This window comes from Puma concolor, chromosome D3 (genome assembly GCF_028749965.1).
Source record: "Puma concolor isolate L17-30 chromosome D3, mPumCon1.1.hap2, whole genome shotgun sequence".
NCBI classification, from domain to species: Eukaryota; Metazoa; Chordata; class Mammalia; order Carnivora; family Felidae; genus Puma; species Puma concolor.
In genome coordinates this window covers 77,388,448-77,407,969 of record NC_141678.1, presented here as the reverse complement: position 1 = coordinate 77,407,969, position 19,522 = coordinate 77,388,448, and the positions used below count along the sequence as shown (strand labels likewise).

Sequence of the window (19,522 nt, the reverse complement as noted above, 5' to 3'; positions counted from 1 at the left end):
TCGTGCAGGAGACGGAAACACCGTCCTGGCTCCGGGCAGCACTGAAGCCCTGCTGTCGGGAGATACAGGGGCCTGAACAGCCTCGCACAGACCCTGCACCTCCTTCAGAATGGAGGGGCACCAAGTTTCACAGCAAGCCCCAGTGCAGCCGGCTGCAGCCTTTCAGAGGAGCCTGGAAAGCTTACACTTAAGGCATTGGGTGGGGGGTGGGGGGGTGTAAACTCCAACCTTAAAGCAGAGCAGAAAGAGTGATTTCCTAACATCTATATAGTAAGTCCCAAGGGATTCTGTCTCCTGGAGGTAAGCAGTCCTTCAAGATACACCAAGAAATGAAACTAAAGAGAGAGAAAAATGGGGCGCCTGGGTGGCTCAGTTGAGCGTCTGACACTTGATTTTTGGCTCAGGTCATGATCTCAGTCATGGAATCGAGCCCTGCACTGATGGCATGGAGCCTACTTGGGATTCATTCTCTCTCTCTCTCTCTCTCTCTCTCTCTCTCTCTGCCCCTCCCCCACTTGCATGCTCAGTCTCTCTCTCAAAATAAGCTTTAAAAAAAAACAAACACAGACAGACCAACTCTTTTCTGTACTAAACCCAAAGCCCTCTCCCCACGAGTCCTTTGACGGGACCTACGGGTGACACACTCTGGGAGGCAGAGCCGTGCGCGGCCGCCGCGGAAGCCTGGCTGCAAAGTCCCAGGAGGAGAACTGAACCCTTCGGTGCCCCGCTCACCATAAAGTTCGGCGAACCCATTCATGGGTACTCGCGACGTCCCCGTGACAAACTGCAGTAGCCGGATCCGCTTCTCCGCGTCCATGAGCAGCACGGCCTGGGAACGGAGGCAGAAGGTCGTTACACTGCGTGGGGCACCCGGCCTGGGCCGCGGTAACCCAAGACAGGCCAGACGCAGTCATAAATACTGCAGCGTAAGACCGAGACCGCTGACTGAAAACAGAGTCTGTTTTTTATGGGCCCCAGAGTACCGCCTGTGTGATCTCAGAGAACGAGAGATCGCAACGTCTCTTTCTTCTTCTGCCGACAGGTCAAAATAAATGAAATAGAAAGCAAACTCTTTGGTGGCACGGAGCTCACGCTTCCCTGGGCGAGGCGTGGCAGCCCCCCCGCGGGCCGATCATACACCCCCAGTGTTCGAGAAGCGCCAACATCAGGGGGCCAGGTTAGGAGGGGAGATTTCAGACCCAGACAAACCTCTAAAGGTAACGTTTTAGAAAAAGAAAGGACAGCAGAGGCCGGGTCAGGCCTCTAGAAAAACCCGGGTATGCTACGCATCTGAATTATGACAAGAATTGTGTAGACAGGTGGACTGGGCTTTGAAGATCCTGCTTTTAAATTTTTCTCTCTCTTCAATTGGTTCAGCGTCTGACTCAGGTCACGAGTCTGGTTTAGGCTCAGGTCATGATCCCAGGGATCATGAAATTAAAACAAGTTTTGGGATTTCTTATTTCTGGAAGTAAATAAACAAGCTTTCCCCCCCCTGAAACTCTTCTTTAGAAGGCAGTTTATGGTCTCTTGCCTGGACCTAACTCACTCCTATTTTGCTTCTCTCCTCAGCTACAGAAAAAGCAAACGTTGGCCCTAAGATAGTACATCAAATTTCATTTGCATCCTTGACTGAAGGATAGAAAATACCAAAATATTTGTTGGAATTTACCAAGAAAGGGGAAAATGATTTTTTAACCAAGAATGACCTCTTGGCACAATCGCAAAGCATGCTTTGCCCGGAGAAGCTTCCCATTCTCATTATACTTTGGCGGACCAGTTCTGACCCTCGAATCCAATTACCGACTTCATTGTACTCAGTGGGTTCCTCACATAAAGCCGCTTCAGTCAGGTGGTCAAGGAAGGACAAGGTGCTTCGATGAGGATGGACCGAGTGCAGGATAACTGCTCACCAGAGTGATGGAAACACAGCAGGAAGGGCTGCTTTCTCCCCCCAGTGGCCCAAGTGCCAACAGAGTCTTGGGTTGCAGAAGCAGGACCACGGGAAGGCAGCACAGAGCCCTGAGGCCCAAGCCGGGCTGGGGAGAGGGACCGCCCCAGCAGCCATGGCCTTACCTTCCAGAACCACTGGATGACAGGGTGGTTTGGGCAATAGCCATTCTTATAGATAGAATGTTGTCTCCAGTCGTTCACGTCCACGTCGCCAAGGCCGCACATCAGCAACTAGGAGAGAGAAGGACCAGATGTGAACGGGCACATGTGAAGGCCCAAGAAATCACCCACGGAGGAATGGCCTTTTCTCAACACCAGCACTTTGTCATGGGTAAAGCAGTACGGTACGCCAGGAGCTCTTAAAAACAGGTGACGGGGACAACATTCTCCTCCACCTCAGGTAAGAGGCAGCGCGGGCAAGGAGGGGGACCCAGTTCTAACGTGTGTTCAGGCCACAGCCACTCACGGTGCAAATGCCACTCCACGTCTGTCTCTTGCCCACCCCTCTAATCTGAGCTGGGTGTTCAGATTTTCTCGGGCTCCGTTTACAGCTGCTCATTACTCCAGCCGTTTTCCCTTTGGAGACGTTGTGTGTCTCGATATCTGAAATGTCTCCCAACCCACAGGAGAACTAGTGCTTTATGGCAGCCAGAGCCCCGCTCAGTCGGCTTGCTGACCAGAGCTGTGTGCATGCGGACCTGTCCTAATGTAGTGACCGGGGCAGTGACCGGGGCTTAGGGCTCGTCTTACTACCTGACCCCCCCAGCAGGAAGGATTCCTGGGCACAAGAGCACACGACGCTCCTGCAGAGGCACCAAAGAAAAACAGAAGAACTAAACCAGACGCCTGAGAACGGATCCTAGGCGTGACCGTGCCCAAACCTTGTTGGGTAAATGTGGGAGGTCATGAATTGCTCCCTGCCTCAGTTTCCAGTTTCCCCACCTACTAAATGAGGGGATTACGACATATGACTCAACATCATCGGCCTTGAAGTTTCTATTTCAAGATGAAAGAACAGAAGGCTAGTCTATGAGAAATGCTTCGCTGGATGTGGTGGCCTGGACAGACGGGGGACACGGTCTCAGCAGACAGTCTTCCTCCTTCTATTGCTCTGGGCAGAACGAAGGGTGAGAGATTCCTAGTTCTCACCTAGGTCAACACAAAGAAACTGAAACAATCCTGTACAAATGGCCTCCTGCTACTGCCTTGGTGTCTCCCAAAGTTCTCTCTTACTCAATGTGCACAACGTCAAGTCCACAGAGACACTGGTCCACAGCCCCTGGTGCTCGCGTCCTGGCCAAGGCCCAGTTCGGCTACCCCTGTGTGGGCAGGAGGCCCAGCCAACGGGCCGTCTCAACCTTGACTCCCTCGACAGCAATTTTCCTTACCCTGTACACCTGGCCATGAACCCAACTCAGCTCAGCAGGCCTCTACTTGTCCCGTGTGTCCCAGAACTGCCCTCTCCTGGGTGAGGAACCGACAAGGGACTGCTTTTGCTACTCTCTCCTCTAAGGTCGACAGACACACCCCGTGAGAGACATATAGTGCAATCCATCTAAGCTCACTCCCTAAGACCTTGCGGACCAGGAAATAACATCTCATTGGTGAGGCAGTGAGGACCACTTTAAAAATACCTACTTTACAGAAAACGTTTAAAACACAAACCTCCAGCTCATTTTCATCAAAAATTTTAATCAAATCAATAGGAAGCAGTTCTGTGAATCCCTGAAAGAAAAAAAATCACCGTCAACACCTTTTTCCTTGAAAGAGACAAATTTCACAGAAAAAACAAAGCAGCCGGGAAAAACATATTCTTCGCTGGTGATTTATGTGTCAGCGATAGTATCCGTGACTGTAGTTCCGACACAAACAGCACAGTCACAATAGAAACGTCTTGAAAAGCAGGAGGACCTAGAGGGTTCGGATAGTTGAGTAATCTCAGAAACCCTTGGAAGATATGGGTTACTGGAGGCAGGCGAATTCCAGAAGCCATCTATGACAGAGCGATGAGTCAATGTGTCCTAAAACACCCAAGCCACAGATGTGCGAGAGAACATGTTTCAAAATAAGGTACAGAAGGCACAGAGAGGCGATACAAGAGGAGGTGATGTGATCTGGGACAGGAGAGAGGAGCACAGAGACTCAGCTCTGGCTCCCGGTTCGCACCGACCCCTGGAGAGCTCCAGAGCAGCCTGCTCCCTGCTCCCGGGTCTTGTGGGCAGCACCTGGTTCCTGGAAGTGGGATCCCTTGGGGCCGGGCCAGGAACCTGCCTCCTGGGTCTCTGATGTAAAGAAAGCATGAAACTCGCCGTCCTCTTGTACGTCTAACTCACCCTTTTATGCCGCAAGTCCCTGAATTTTGTGAGTGGCCTAGGGCTCTACTTGCCGCTGTAGGTGACCGAGCTGGGGCAAGCCAAGGAGGGCATCGCCTAAGGACTCCGCACTGGTTCGGTGTGCACCTGGGGCGTGTTCTCGTGTTCTCTTTACTAAAGCTGTTATCAAGGCTTAAAAGGGAATTTCGCTTTTGGTCCAAGTGAACCGGTTTTTTAAAAAAACGATGAACCCCCCCCCCCCCACCCTCTGCTAGGGGCTCGGGAGCACCGCTGACATGACGGATTTGGATCTGAGGAGTGTCTGCTTCACCCTCTAACAGGGTGAACGCTGGCCCAAGACGGCTTGGTGTTAAGATAGAAACCCAGCCCAAGTGAAGGTGTTTTACGTGTGCCTGGGTGGAAGTCTGTGAGGAATTCAGGCAGAGGCATAACAGGAGAACATCCATGAAAAGAAAGGGTGGCCCACGGGGTGAGCCGCGCAGGCCTGACCTTTCTGCCGCGCATCCCCACTCCCTCGCCATCTTGCGGTGTGCAAACAGTGCCCCCGCGCCACCCCACGGAGGACAGCCATCCTCTCTCAGGCGAGGATTGACGGTGCCAGACTTACCTCCAAGAAGGCGTTCATTTGCTTCTGGACCCTGTTCACAAACCTCCACTGGATGACTAAGCTGCAGGAGAAATGGGACAATTTGCATCCACCCTCGTCACCACGGGGCACACATTTGTTTCTTCACACCTTCTCACCGGGGGAGGGGAAAGTGCAGAAACCCCCTCGATGGCGGGCAAACGGGAGGGTCTAGAGCTGTGGCACAGTTGATGCATTAATTCTTTCAAGGGTGACTGGAACATGTGTGGGAAACCTAAAGCCTGAGCATTTCAAAAGTAATTTATTCCCTTCAACCAAGCCTTAGTTTACCAAAGTTGCGTATAAATGCGACTATGTGGAGAAGAGGGATAAAAAAGGCTGTGGAGTATGGATGTATATGCACGTGGTACACGTATACACACATGAACTCACATATACACACATCCACGTATACATAAGCATGTACATATATTTTCATTTTATTATTTTAAGAGAGGGAGAGAGAGAGCACGCGTGCGCATGCAAGTGAGCGGGGGCAGAGAGAGAGGGAATCCCACACAGGCTCCGCACTGTCAGCACAGGGCCCGACGTGGGACTTGAACTCACGAACCTCGAGATCATGACCTGAGCCTAAGTCGGAAGCTTAACCGACCGGGTCACCCAGGCGCCCCAACATGTATGTTATGTTTTTAAAAGGAGTACTCAGTACAACGTACCTCGTGAGACAGTTCATTCTGGAAGCGCTAGCCAGTGTACTGGTTTTCAACGACACATAACTTACCAGCAAAATGATTTACACTAACCCTTTAATACCAGAATTTGGAGGCTTAATGATAAGACCTCCTTAAATAACAGAAATCCACTGAAACCATCTTCTCTGTGACAATGTTCAGTGCACAGCAGAATTTACTGTTAGGTGAATCCACTTTAGATTCCGGCTCAAGTCCTGGAAATAGCACGAGGACCTTATCGGAAAGGCTCTCCCCTACCAGATGGTACCCTGGCAACCCTGGGCCGTCGAGGCCCAGCCCCACTACACAGCCACTGCTTGGCCACATCAGGCTTCCCCGCACCTGCTGTACGCATCAGCCCGAGAGCCTTCGTGCACTGGGGGAACCCATGTGTCAGGGGGCAGGTGGAGATTTTAACCATCCTGTCTTTTCCCACCAAATTTGAAACTTAAAAAGAACTGCAAAGGATGATGTACAACATGCATGACAATGTCCACACCCTCAGACATCTGACCCCAATCCCCTTCAGGGCAGTGTTTTAAAAAACCCATTCAAAGCCTGTACCTTCAAATGAAGACAATGGCATCCGCCAAGGTGTCACCCTGCCTGAGACTGTTCGAGTTTGGAATAAGTGTGCCAATTAATGTGAACAGGTAAGGACCGGAGTATCTTACTTCTAGTTTTTTTGTTTGTTTGTGTTTTTGTTTTTTTAAATTAAGCGCAGCAAGCTTTTAGCTTGTGAGGGGAGAAGTCTGCTACTTAATAGTGCATGGTCTGTCAGGGTCTCTAGGCAGAGGCTCCGACACTCTCCGTTTCTTGCTAATTAGGAAGGACAAGTTTTTCTTTGCAGAGGACGCTAAAAGATGCCAAGACTCTTGACCAATTCTCCAAGTTCAAGTCTTCTGACCGACAATTACGCTGAGAAGAGAGGAGGGAACCGGCTTGACGTAATGGAGTCCTGAATGCAGGTACAGGGCTCAGGCCATGGCTGCAACCGGCAAGAACCAGAAACTAGGACCCGGGAACCAAACACCGGTCGGTTGCACTGACCCTCTTCCCTGCTCTGGGGCCAGCAAGGAGGATCCCGGACTTGTGTGCCTGAGGCAGACACATGCACCAAAGAGGGAAATGTAACGTGCCCAACAGACAAAGGCCTTCTGATGGGCAGAAATGCCCTAGGATGACTTAACAGTTGGATTTCCAAAGGACTGAACACTGTGTGCCACCAACTGAGGCTGAGATTAGGTTAAGAAAATTATAGCTATCAGAAACAATTCATTATGTTTGCACGTATGAATTTTCCTACCCATTTTAACTATGTTCTTACATTTTTATTATGGAAATGAGGTCGAGAGAGATGCAATATTTTATTTCTGGTTGTTCCTAATTTTACCCCACTGGCTGTTGACACCACGGTTCATCACTGCAAATCTCAATTTTAGACCACATACCCACGTAGTCCCATAGCGTGTCTGCTGTATTACTCAATACCGTATACTTTTTTCTCCTTTTGTGACTCCTTTATACAAGGCAGCTCACTGAAGTCATGATACAAGTCAAACTTTCCACCCTATAATTTGATTTCCCATTAGCCCAAGCCAGAAAGGAACTCATATTGTTGAAAAGTATGTCCCCGACACGCATGAGCTGTTCTGGCAAGGGACACGAACCAAATATGCCATTCAATTTAATAAAAAGAAGAGACTGTAAATATGTGTATACGTACTCAATATATTCCCTTTTGTTTTCATTTGTTACCATTATTTCTGACCCATTGGGCTTCAGATCCACTTGATAGGTCTGTAATTGCAAAGATAAAACAATGATCACCACTGTGAAATTATTCTGCACATTACTAATAACGTCTTACTATAAAAGAAGATAAGCAAAATTCATTTGGAAACATTTCCCAGCAAACGGGCTCTGTGTACAAGAGATTATCTAATGAGGCTTTTATATTGTTGAGATGTTACACATTTAAAGATGTTATCATCAAAGGTGAATTATTTTGCGGTTATTTATGAGTTTTAATTGTTCTCGTACATGACCAACAATGGAGAAGAGCAACATTTTCCATCTGCTATCATTCATTTATCAAGAAATTAATTAATTACATTTAACAGAAATGAAAGGGTACGCTTATCAAGACTACAGAGATCCAAGTTCGAATGCACTTTGTTTCTGAGAATTCGATTTTATAATCGTTAAGAAAAGATGCATGGAGTAAAAGGCAAAGCACAGGGCCTTAAAAAAATAAAAGCAGCTTCAGAAGCAAGGTTGAGGGATGGATTTCCCTGCTGTTCTGAGAGGCCTTGGCCTTCTGTGTGCATCCAGACACATCCTCGCCCACTGCCTGGGCAGGCTCCCTCCCGCAGGGCCACCCGGGATTTTAAAGCAAAGCGGCTGAAAGCAAGCGTGGCCTTTTCTGCACTTCATGCCGGCCCTAACTCAACATCATGGTGTATAAAGCACTGACTAGCAGAAACCAAGGGAGGAGGGGACTTACTATTTTATAAATAAAATGCTTACTCTTATAAAAATTTTAGGGGGAGGGGAAGGAAAAAACATACCACCCCCAAGTCCCATATTCAACGACAGCTACATTGATGTTTTGCTGGGATCCCTTTCTGCCTTTCCCCCCTCCATGCATAACTGGCTATTTCTGAGAATGAGCCAAGCCTGCGGAAAGGGTTTTCCAGAGTTAAGTTTCCAGGTCACATCCATCACAAGGGATAGATTCCAATCTGTAATGAAATCTTCTGCTTTGGCGGAGGTCCACCATCAGTGAGGCCTCACCTCCAGGCCACACACACCCAGGGACAGACTGAGCCTCTCTGGCCCCAAAACTCAGACCTTGTTCTCTGGATTATGCACTTGATTACTGCTCTTGGTCATCATGAGATAGCTTTTTCAGTCAAAGCACGTTGGTCATCCATTTTCCTCTTTTTTCTACTTCTCTTTCTTCAGGGAGGGATCTGGTTGGTGTCTCTATCACATGACTGAACTCCATTTTCTACGATGTCACTTCAGCTCTTTATCGTCCGCGATATGGATTTTGTTACTGAAGTTTTAAGTTTTCTTCAAGCTCTTCCTTACTTCCCACTTTCCCCTTCTCCGCGGCCGTGGTCCCGTCTCCCTGGTTCTCCCTGCAGTTGTCTGCCCCTGTCCCGTAAGTGCCATGGCAATCCTCGAGGATGGTGGACGGTGATGCGTGGGGTTGAGATGGGCACGTTTCTTATCAGACAACCTTTTCAGTTCTTTGACCGCTCTCCAGAGGTTTGTGGACAGTATTCATTTATCCTGCTGTATTTTTTAATAAGCCCCCGATGGCTTTTCTTTTCTCCATTTATTCCTCCTCCAAGACTGCACTGCTGTTCCTTTTCAGTGGCAGAGTCTCCCCATCACATTCACACCAAGCAAGTCAATACATCCAAGCCCAGTTCTTGGGACTGAGAGGTCTTACGCACAGTTCAGCAACACTAAGGTAGAATTTTTCCGGGGGCTGCAGTTTCTAGAGAGTCCTAGAATGAGAAGATCAACCACAGGGAAAGAGAACGGGGAATGAAGAGGAGAAAAACACCTCTGGGGCCTCCAAAAGGAACACGTAGTGAGGAAAAAGAGCAGCCAGCCAGCAGGGCTGACTGGAGAGAAACAGTTCTTCCCCACCCTACTGGTGGGAGTCTAATTACTTCAACCTTTTGGGAAGATCATTTAGCAACAGGCATCAATTTTAATGGGCACAGCATTCCCTGTCATAATACTTTTAGAATTTACACCACGGGGAAAAAATTGGTCAAATGTACAAGATGCGTACTCCCAAGATTTTGATCATCATGCTGCCTGTACAGCAAAATAATGAAATAGCCTGCACGCCTAGCAATGGGGCCTGGTTAAAAAATGCACAGTCGGGGCAGCTGGGTGGCGCAGTCGGTTAAGCATCCGACTTCAGCCAGGTCACGATCTCGCGGTCCGTGAGTTTGAGCCCCGCGTCGGGCTCTGGGCGGATGGCTCGGAGCCTGGAGCCTGTTTCCGATTCTGTGTCTCCCTCTCTCTCTGCCCCTCGCCCGTTCATGCTCTCTCTCTGTCCCAAAAATAAATAAACGTTGAAAAAAAAAAATGCACGGTCTAGGAAACGGAATTCGGTGTAGCCACTTTAATGGAATACATTGACATCTCCTGACATGGAAAGGTATCTGGGATATATTCAAAGCGTATGTATGCATCGTACAATTCCATTGTGTAAAAATAAAAAACTTTGTGTGCGTGTGCTTACAAAGAATAATTCTGGAAGAACATCAAAATTTTAATCATGAACCTTCTCCAGGTGAGAGGAACTATGGGTGATTTTTATATATAGTTATTGTAACGGTTTGATGTTTACTACTTAAATTACTATTTTATAATCAGATAAATGAATATAATTGTTGTGCAAAGGGAAAAAAAAGAGAGGGATCATGCTGTCTGTGCTAAGTAAGGAGGTCAAGCAAGCAGTGAATCTGTGGGCAGCTGTCTGGTTTCGTGGTGAATTCTTTCTTTTTAATTTTTTTACTTTATTTTTTGGGGGGGGGGGGTGAGGGAAGGAAGGAGAGAGAGAGGTGGAGAGGGGGAGAGAGAGATAAACACGCAGAATTCAAAGTAGGCTCCAAGCTCTGAGCTGTCAGCATAGAGCCCAACGTGGGGCTTGAACCCAGGAACCATGAGATTACAACCTGAGCCAGAGTCAGATGCTCAACCGACGGAGCCACCCAGGAGCCTCTTGTGGTCGATTCTGAGGGCGGGTGTCTCTGGGAGGCAGTGAGGGTGGTTTTCAGGTCTTGCTCCCAGAGCCTGGCAATCGGTGTCTGAGCCCAGGCTTTCGGTGTTCAATCTCCGTCCTGCTTGAGCTCCTCACAGACAGCATTTTAGTGGGCAGTAGGGGCTGCTGTTACAATTCCACTTTTTAAACCGGCTTCCAAGGGCCAGACACAGACGGCTTCCTGTGGTCCAGGCACAGTGTTAGGCTCGCCACAGGGGTTATCACTAAACTATGCCAAAGAGGCACGTGCCATCACCTTCATTTTCTCACCGAGTGGGGGACTCCGCAGGAAGTGGAGAGAGCGAGGGTCAAGCCTAAGTTCATCTGGCTGCGAAGCCCACACCCCGGGGGTGGCACCTGCCTGACCCTCTGCCCGTAGATTTCTCGGGCCAGCCTCCATCTCTGCCCGTACACGTCTAACCAGCGTCTTGAGCTGCTCTGTTCCCGGAGCTCCCCCCCACTTCACACTAAGTTCAGACATGGTGGCTCCAGGAGGGTAGGGACTAAATGTGCTCTTGACTACTTTCTCAGCCTTTTTTTCATGCTCGACCCCTGAAGAGCCCCTGGAGACCCCCTCCCTGCCCCTTTCTTCCCGTTAAATCTTAATAAACAGATTCACAGTATACCTGTGGCCTTCTGGGAGCAGGGGCCACAAACCATTGTAATGGCTGAGACTCTCTTGTTCTCTAAGAACTAGATTTTACCCCCTCCGGGGTGTTATCCCTTCAGTTGAGAATGTACACCTAACGTACGTCTGGCCCTGAAGAATTTTCCTGCAGGCTGCTGCCCATTCTGTTCCCCTCCCTCCTGCACGGCTTTGTAAGAGTCCACCCTTCCAGCGCCTCTGCAAAACAACTGGATCAGATGCTAATTTGCTGAGCAGGCGATGAAGGATTGCTACTTGTTGCAGCTCTGAAAAAGTGACCGCTCCTGTGGGGTATGGGTGCACCTGTGTGCAGAAGTGCATGGTTTATTCTCCCTGCTTGGCACAGGAGGACTGCCCAAGAACTGAAATTTGTTCAGTGGCAACATTCACAGGAGGCCCCAGAAACCAGCGGCTCCAAATTCTCGCCAGCCAGGGCGAAAAGACTGCACAATAACGACAGCAGCTGCAGTTTCTTTCCACGAAACGACGGCTGCCACCCAGCTTTGCGGCCCGATGCTTCCAGCTGTGGAAGGAAAACACGGCGAATGGCACCGAGGACGGCCCGCCGCGTGTGCACTCCACTTGGGTGGTAACTTCTTGCCGTTGAAGGGAGTACTGTGTTTTGGCACAAGGGAGGCATGAGCTTCCTCTTGGGTTCCAATAAATGGCGACGAGTGGTGCCCAGTTCTGCAGAGGGCCGGAAGAGGGGAGAGGCTTGCACGTTGGTGGAGGCCCATGCTGGTCCAGTCGCTGTTTGGAGCATCCGCTCAGCACCAGATGCTGCGCGGGTGAGTACACAGTGGTGAGCAAAACGTACACCAGTGCTGCCACCAGGCTGCACTCAATGCCGCCACCGAATCACACAGATAAACTCACAGACGTCCGTGCTACGTGCCAGTGGGAGACAGGGACATACTCTGAAGGATTATGGCCGGGGGTCAGGGTCGGTTCCCTTGAGGAAGGGAGGTTTGAGCTGCAGGTAGGAGGCTGTATGTTCCCAAAAGATGCAACACCATGAGCAAAGGTCCTGAGGCGAGAAGGGACCTGGTGTGCTCAAGAAGTCCAAGGAGACCAGACCCAGAGAGCACGAGGGACAGCTCTGTGATGCAAAATGCCATCTGAAGACAGAGAAAATGGGGCAAGGCCACGCAGGACCCTCATGGGGCCAATCAAAGAGCTGGATCTTTATCTTTCTGGCAGAGGAATGACATGACGATCGGTCCATCCCAAAAAGACCAGTCTGCCATTATAGGAGGCCACGCTGGAGAGAAAAGCCCAGCTAGGAGTCTACGAGATGAGACGGTAGCTTAGACGTGGGTGTTGGTGTGACGGGAAGGGAGGACAGACGGATCTGAGAAGTATTTCGGAGTTGAAATGAACAGGGCTAGGGGAGGGACTGGAAATGAGGGATGCGACCAATACGTGGCTGCTTAATTCCCTCTAAATTTCTTCCCAGAATGCAAAACAGAGAACACGAGTTCCCTGTTAATCAGGTTAGCACTCTGAAAGGGGAAGGCAGTCGTTCAACAAACAGGGCACCTGATCATTCTCCCTCTCATCTTGTGAGTCTGTTTTCATTACTGTGTTACTCCACCTGATGCAGTCCCAAAGTCAGAAGAATCTACTGCATCAGAGGAGGTCTGAGAATTGTTTTTAATGAATAATTGATATGAACTATAATGATAATCAGAACGTTTGTTAGAAGACTACTTAAAAATCCAAACGTCTTGTGTTTGGTTTTTGTTTATTAGGTGGAAACAGTTCCAATTTACTGTAACCAAGGAAGCTTTCCCAGTGCATCTCTTTCTAACTCTGGCATAACTAATGTCTTCTGAACTGTGTTATTTAAGTTAGTCATATGGTTTTCTATAAGTGGATGTAATTTTTTTTTTTTCAGTCGACACACAAGATTAAGTCTTTCTGGGTTCGTTACTTCTTCTCCTTCCTTCATGTGTTAAAAACGAAAGGAAGACAGTTCCAGGATGATGATCCATGTGTTTACCCTTTGAAAATTGGCAGTTAAGATCCTTAAATAGGTCCCGCTTAAAAAATGAAGTCATAGCAATTTCTTCTGTTTTCTCACACTTGGGAGTTTCTGTTACTGATAACATTATTAACTAAAGAAAAGAAAAGAAAGAAAGAAACTAAAGAAAACTAGGTTAGCGCTATTCATTCAATGCTTGGTTAGCATTTAGGAGACCTCTGCTGCATGCTGAGCACTGGAAATACCAAGATGACGTCAGGTTGAGGTCGGCTCATAGGACACAGTAGGTGGGTAACGATCAGGGGACCCGCTGAGAAGAGTTACAGGAGAGAAGGGGGTGAGAATGCGCAGGAATGGGGACGGCGGCGCACAGACAGCGATCAGGCTCGGAAGCATCTCCGGGGACAAGGTTATAGGCACACAATGGTTGTCAAGGTGAGCAGACAGAGGGGTCAAAAGACAAGGCTAAAGGTGGGCAGCACTGGGTCACAAGCTATGCTTTAAAAAAAAAAAAAAGGTTTTAATTTAGACTGAAGGTCACAAGATGGTCAACAAAGAATTTTTAAGTGGAAGAATTACAGGATTGTATTTGCTCTCTAAGGCTGTGAACCCAAGAGGGCAGGGACCTGATCTCCTAGCTTCACCTATAAAACTGAGCACAGCAATGTATAAAGCCAGAGGCATTTTTTTGAGAGCAGAGTATACTCTTAATAACCTCTGGAGCAGTAAGGGAAATCAATTTCATTTTCTATCTGACCATCCTTCAGACGGCCTCCACGTCTCATGAATTTCAGGGTCATGTAGATTTGGTCTGGGAGATGAGTTACGATCTCTGGGCTTTTGTGAAATGACAGCTACCAGGGTCGGATAATACTATTGAGAAAACCTCCCTAAAAGCACCGTTATCACCAGGGACAAATCAATCAAATGTTTCAGGTTTAAGACAAACACATCCGATGGAACTTTAAGATGAAGCTGAAGGTTCCAAGCAGGCACCTCTAGCTTTGAAATTGACCTTTATGATTAATTCAGCCTAATGACCGTGTGGGCGCAAAGCAAGAAGGGAATGTTAGAAAAACCTGAGCCTGCTGAGCCCCAGCAGACAAATTTCACCACGACAGCAGAACCATTAGGCAGAGAGACCACCCCAAGGCCCCCAAACATCAGCTATCCTGGTCATGTACTTACACCACTAAGTAAACACACTATTTTTTTGAAGTACTTAAAATTCTAAAACCGAGGCCCAAACATTCACGTTCAGATTTGCGTTAGGTAAGGAGGTATGCTTCATGCCCCAGAGGCCTCAGAATCTCTAACTTTGCCGGAAGACAGAACAGGCAGTAATTGGGACTTAGCTTCCTGGAAGGACAAGGAGGTCCTGATACAAATAGGTGCTTAATTAAGTAACATCTGAAGCTCTCCGAGGCGGCTTCAATGGTCTAGTGAAGGAGTCCTGTCACAGCCCTTCTGTGAAGAAGCCAAGACTCTGAGAATCAAAGAGGGATTCCTGGGGATGCCAGCACCTACCTGTCCAAAATTTTCTTCATCGATACAGAACATGAGGTCCAGTTCAGTGGGATCATTTTCCAAGATCCATTTCAAAGAGTTGTAATATTCACTATCCTATGGAAATGACAGAGAAATTAAGTTCTCCCCAAATACCAATGCATTTGACTTCTTGAAATGATTAAGTCCTTCTAACACGAATCCATTCAGAATGCTCAAGAATTCTATTAGTCGCTAGTGTGTTTCCTGCCTTGCTCCAAACCTCCTCTTCCCCTTCAATTTAAAATACAAACAAACGTTTTGGTAGTAACAGGGGACTGCAGTTGAACCCTGTCCTCTGTAAAGCACAGAGGAAGCAACCTGCTCTGGGTTGGCAGAAATAAGATCGTAAAGTTGAACATGTAGAGAGCAATATACTTCCTACCTTTTTTTTTTTTTTTTGCATTTATTTATTTAGAGAGAGAGGAAGTGTAAGCGAGGGAGGGGCAGAGAGAGAGGGAGGGAGAGAATCAAAAGCAGGCTCTGTGTCTGTGCACTGTTAGCACAGAGCCCTATGTGGGGCTCGATTTCACAAAATTGTGAGATCATGACCTGAGCTGAAATCAAGAGTCTGCAGCTTGACCAACTGAGCCACTCAGGCGCTCCAATATACTTATCTTTTTTTTTTTATTATGAAATTTATTGTCAAATTGGTTTCCATACAACACCCCGTGCTCATCCCAACAGGTGCCCTCCTCGATACCCATCACATACTTCCTATCTTTTAAGGGTAAAAACATCACAGGAAAATAGGGAACACAGAGAATGTTCTACTTAAACACCGATGGCTCAACACCCATTGCTTTTGCTATGCTCTCTGCAAGTCCTCTAAGCAAACAGGAAGGCTGTTCCGGTGTCAAAGCCAGAACACAAGACCCAAGAGCTTGGGTTCCTCTCTCTGGGGCAGGTGCAGGAGCTGTTGGAGAAGGACAGGACAGGCTCGGAGCATGTGTGCCCCAACTGTCAACGAGTGGGATAAAATTTAGACTCTGAAAGAAATCTCTACATTCCTTGCCTCCACATTATACCATAATAAAAGCACAGTGCACAAGGTAAAAGCTGAAAAGAAATGTGGGGCTGGTACTGCGGATAGGTCTAGCAACTCGCCCACGGAAAAACCAGCTGAGGGGGTGTAAGTGCACGGCCGAATCAGCCTCTCCGCTCACCCAGAGATGATGAGAACAGCAACTCCTGCTGGTAGGTAAGGAGAACGTGGCTCGTATGCCTAACTATGGAAGAGACGCAGTCACCACCCCCCACAGCAAGGCCAAGGGCTTGCAGATGCTTTCTGATCCAGTGACAGAATGTGAGGGCAGAGCTGCAAATGTCCCAAATGGACAGAGCCTCCTCATGGCCCCCGTGAGTGTGCCGCACCCTGGCAAACTCCCACACCCTCGGAGCTGGGGGTGCAGGTGCGGGTAAACAGAAGCAAAAGGTATGTTAGGAGAAGAGTGTCACTTGTTTTTGCAGAAAAGCCTTTCAAACCCTAAAATGGTCGGCCTAGATACAGTGCCTTGTCCCATCATTGTCTAAGTGGTTTCTTCCCCTCTCCTCTGTCGGTCACTTCCACATCGGGGGTGACAGTAAATGTTCTTCCCTTCATCTACTTTTTGGCCCATCCCCTTGCCATTTTTTGAGACCAGAAAACAAAGGGACAGCGGATGAATCTCTAAACATCCACAGTAGCAATTTTTGGTGGAAAGCAAGAGCTGCAGTGAGGCCCCCAGACGACCTTGGGATTTAATTCGGTCAAACCAGTTCCGGGTGAGTGAGGCAGCTGAGACATGGGTCTACCTACCCACCTCAAGCACCACGGTTACAGGAAATGTGAAGAAGAGTTTACTTATCAGAAAAATTAGGGAGATCAATGAACTTCCTGAATAAGTCAAGAACGCTCCCCGCTGTTCCCACTGAATGACAACACCCACAAAAAATCCCCGCTACTGCAACATGGTCTCAGCTACAGTTCTCGAAGGCACGGTGGCCCCTGGGAGTGATCTGTATTTACTCACCACAGATTCCATGTCATTCAGGGTTATCTGCTTTCCCAGCATCATTTTGTAAAATGGTCTAATGAAGAAACCTACAATGTGGTGGAAAACCGTGGGTTAGCTCCAAAGCTTTGATACTGCTGTGCATCAGGGCGTGAAGTCCAAGATAAACTTGCCCTCAGGTTGAATGAGAGGCGGGGCCTGGCCTGGGGGGAGGCGGGGCTCAGGAAGTGGGGCAGTTACACCAGTAGAGATGGTATACCAGGGAGGGGTCAAAAGGCTTCCAGGAGAGGAAAAAAAGGGCTTCCGTAAGGCCAAGCAGGAGTCTGCAGGGCAAACAAGGCACAGGATCGGGAGGACCACAGAGCACCGGAAGGGGCGGGGCCAGGACTGAGACTAGCCAGGGGTGGGCCTGGGCTGGCGCAGGGCATCCTGGGGAGGGCAGGCCCGAGAAGGGAATGGCAAGCACAGCCGGCAGGGGGTGCTGGAGAGTCAGGCTGCTGTCTGGGTGGACCCAGCGGCCTGGAAAAAGCCAGCCGAAGATTCATCTGCAACTGCTTTGGCAGTAATCGGGAGAAAACCGGGAAGGGGGCAAGCGGAAAAGAGGGAGGCCACTCAGAGGCTGTGCAGTCTTCCAGGGGACGGGGGATGAAGGTTAAGGTGATGACAGCAAGGCTCCACCACCACTCGTGTGTCCCACAGGGACCCCAACTCGCCTTGCCCAAGGGCAAGACGGCATCACCGACTAGCTCACGCGGGGCCCCCCTTCTCCCCCTCCGCCCCGACCGGCTGGCTCATTTGATGTGCCACCGGCGTCTGCCGCAGGTTCCGACTCCTGCTGGAAACCCGCACAAGGCTGTCGTGGGCTGACCTGCAGGGTGCACATGCTCTGCCCACAGGGGCACTGACGTTCTGAGCATCACCCGTCCACTCCCACCCCGTGGGCGCTCTGGCTCTTAATTCCTGAAGTACAAGGTTGTCCCTTTAGCCGCAGTCTCCTCCACTCCCTGACTTGTTCCCGCTACTCCCTCCACCGAGCCTTGGCTCCAAAGTGATCCTAGCTTCTAAACACTTAAATCCTACGCCACCATCGAGGTGTGGGCACAGCCTGGTAAACACTCCCTGACCCTCCAGGCCAGGCCACCTTCTCCTTGGACTGCTCCCTGTTCCATCTGCTAGTGCCTTGACTCTTCTGGTCCCCCCACCCCCAAAACACACACAGAGTAGAAGTTCACTGAGGTCAGGCTGGTATCTTCCACTTTCTATATTTCTCCGAAGCAACCAAGCATGTCTTCTCACTTGGCAGAAGGTAACTCAACTGACCTCTCAGAAGGGGGAAATAATCTATAGCATGACTCCAAGGTTGCAAATGAAAATATATTTATGCATACCATATATATGTTCATATGTTTTACATGTACATAAATAATGACTGCAGTTTCCTTCCAATCAGAAAAAAAAAAATCTCTCTTTTCCCAACCAAAAATAAAATCTGAAGCGAGAGGATCAAAATCATCTAGCAATTACCAGCAAGAATATATTAAAGGAAAAAGTTCTGAGGGGACATCAATTATTTACCGGAACGTCTAAGGTTCCATAAACATAATTAACACAATTCTTCGGTAGAGAATCTCCTTTTCTACCGCAATTACAACCACCTCAAATCTTACTCTCTGCCTTCTGTCCTCAACTGTTTCACACCCAAATTGCTCAGAAATATTTCTGACTCTCTTTCTTCACCGAAGATTTCTGTAATGCCCCCTTACGGGCACTTTTGAGGTGACCAAATGCGAAAGAAGCCTCTACTGTAAGCCTACAGACCCAGCCAGGGAGGGAGCCGGACTTATAACTTCGACGGTACGTTGAATTTCTTCCATGACTTACATGCTCTAAATAATAATGAGATTATTCTGTACCATCTGTTAGTGATCCCAGGGTCAAGGTCTTCGCTGAGTTATAGCATTGCTTTGAAATTATTTACAATCCCTTCACATTCAAAAATAATAATTTGGGGACAAATGGAACAATAGCAGGATGCTGGATGGATTAGATCATTTTAATTAACTGTTCAATTAGCTTTTCCATCTGTCACCAAATCTACCTCTTGCTAAAAACAAAAAATAAAAAAAACCCAAAACAGTTGTTCTGGAAGAGAGAAAATGTCCAAATACAGAATGTTTTGGGCTTCACACCGTTAAGTTTAAAAAATTTTTGTTTTAACTGTATAGATACTATGTCTTCAGTGCTCAAATTAGCCTGACACCAGGGAAAAGCATGTCTTTTATGGGCAAACCATAAAAACAACTTTTTGAACTATGGAGAGTCAGTGAAACATGTGCTTAAGATCGTGATGTGAAAGAACCAACGCCTAAATAAGGGGCCGCAAACAGCCCTATCCTGTTTTGGTCACTTCGTGACATTTCAGTAACTTACCATCTAAAAGTTTCCCGTGAAACACTGCCAGACCAGCAACTCTTCCGATAAAAGTGAAGTAAGACAAATGGTCTTCATTACAGAGGCCTGAATTGGGATTGATCTGAAGCGTGTAGTTGTCCCTTTGGGGAGGGAGAGAGAGGAAAAGTGCCATCATACTTTTAAAAGAGGAAATCCAAGAATCTGAATTCTCCTCTGCCATCCGTCATCACACGTCCCCAAGACACTTGCAAACGTTCTGTACCCAACGGGAAAAGGCATAAGCTAGAACGTGTTTAGTTAGCCCCTTTGTGACCGATTAAGGTCTACAAGAGGAGGGGCACGTGCCCTAACTTACACCATTAGAAACTGTTGATATTTGGCCATTTTTGCTGTACAAAAATGTCAACTTCATATGGGTCAGCCAAATATCTTGGGAGGATGAGAAACACCATATAACAGAGGGGCTGCACGTGGATTGCCAATGACATGAGTTCGGTGGCTTGTCCCTGTGAGGGAGAGGATTAATCTGTTTGAGAGGCTTTG

At 48.3% G+C, this 19,522-nt stretch overlaps 1 protein-coding gene across 15 annotated transcripts in view; it reads right to left on the bottom strand.

Moving 5' to 3' along the window:
- Positions 1–19,522, bottom strand: part of NEDD4L (NEDD4 like E3 ubiquitin protein ligase) — a 346,027-nt gene that overhangs the window by 9,983 nt on the left and 316,522 nt on the right. For all 15 annotated transcript variants that reach the window (XM_086683105.1, XM_086683102.1, XM_086683104.1 and 12 more), the window contains 8 exons: positions 18,998–19,119; positions 16,586–16,656; positions 14,556–14,651; positions 7,330–7,403; positions 4,894–4,954; positions 3,619–3,678; positions 2,077–2,184; positions 733–829 (listed from right to left, as the gene is read on the bottom strand). In XM_086683105.1, the coding sequence (XP_086539231.1) occupies positions 733–829; positions 2,077–2,184; positions 3,619–3,678; positions 4,894–4,954; positions 7,330–7,403; positions 14,556–14,651; positions 16,586–16,656; positions 18,998–19,119 (689 nt within the window). The remainder of the gene's footprint in view (positions 1–732; positions 830–2,076; positions 2,185–3,618; positions 3,679–4,893; positions 4,955–7,329; positions 7,404–14,555; positions 14,652–16,585; positions 16,657–18,997; positions 19,120–19,522) is intronic.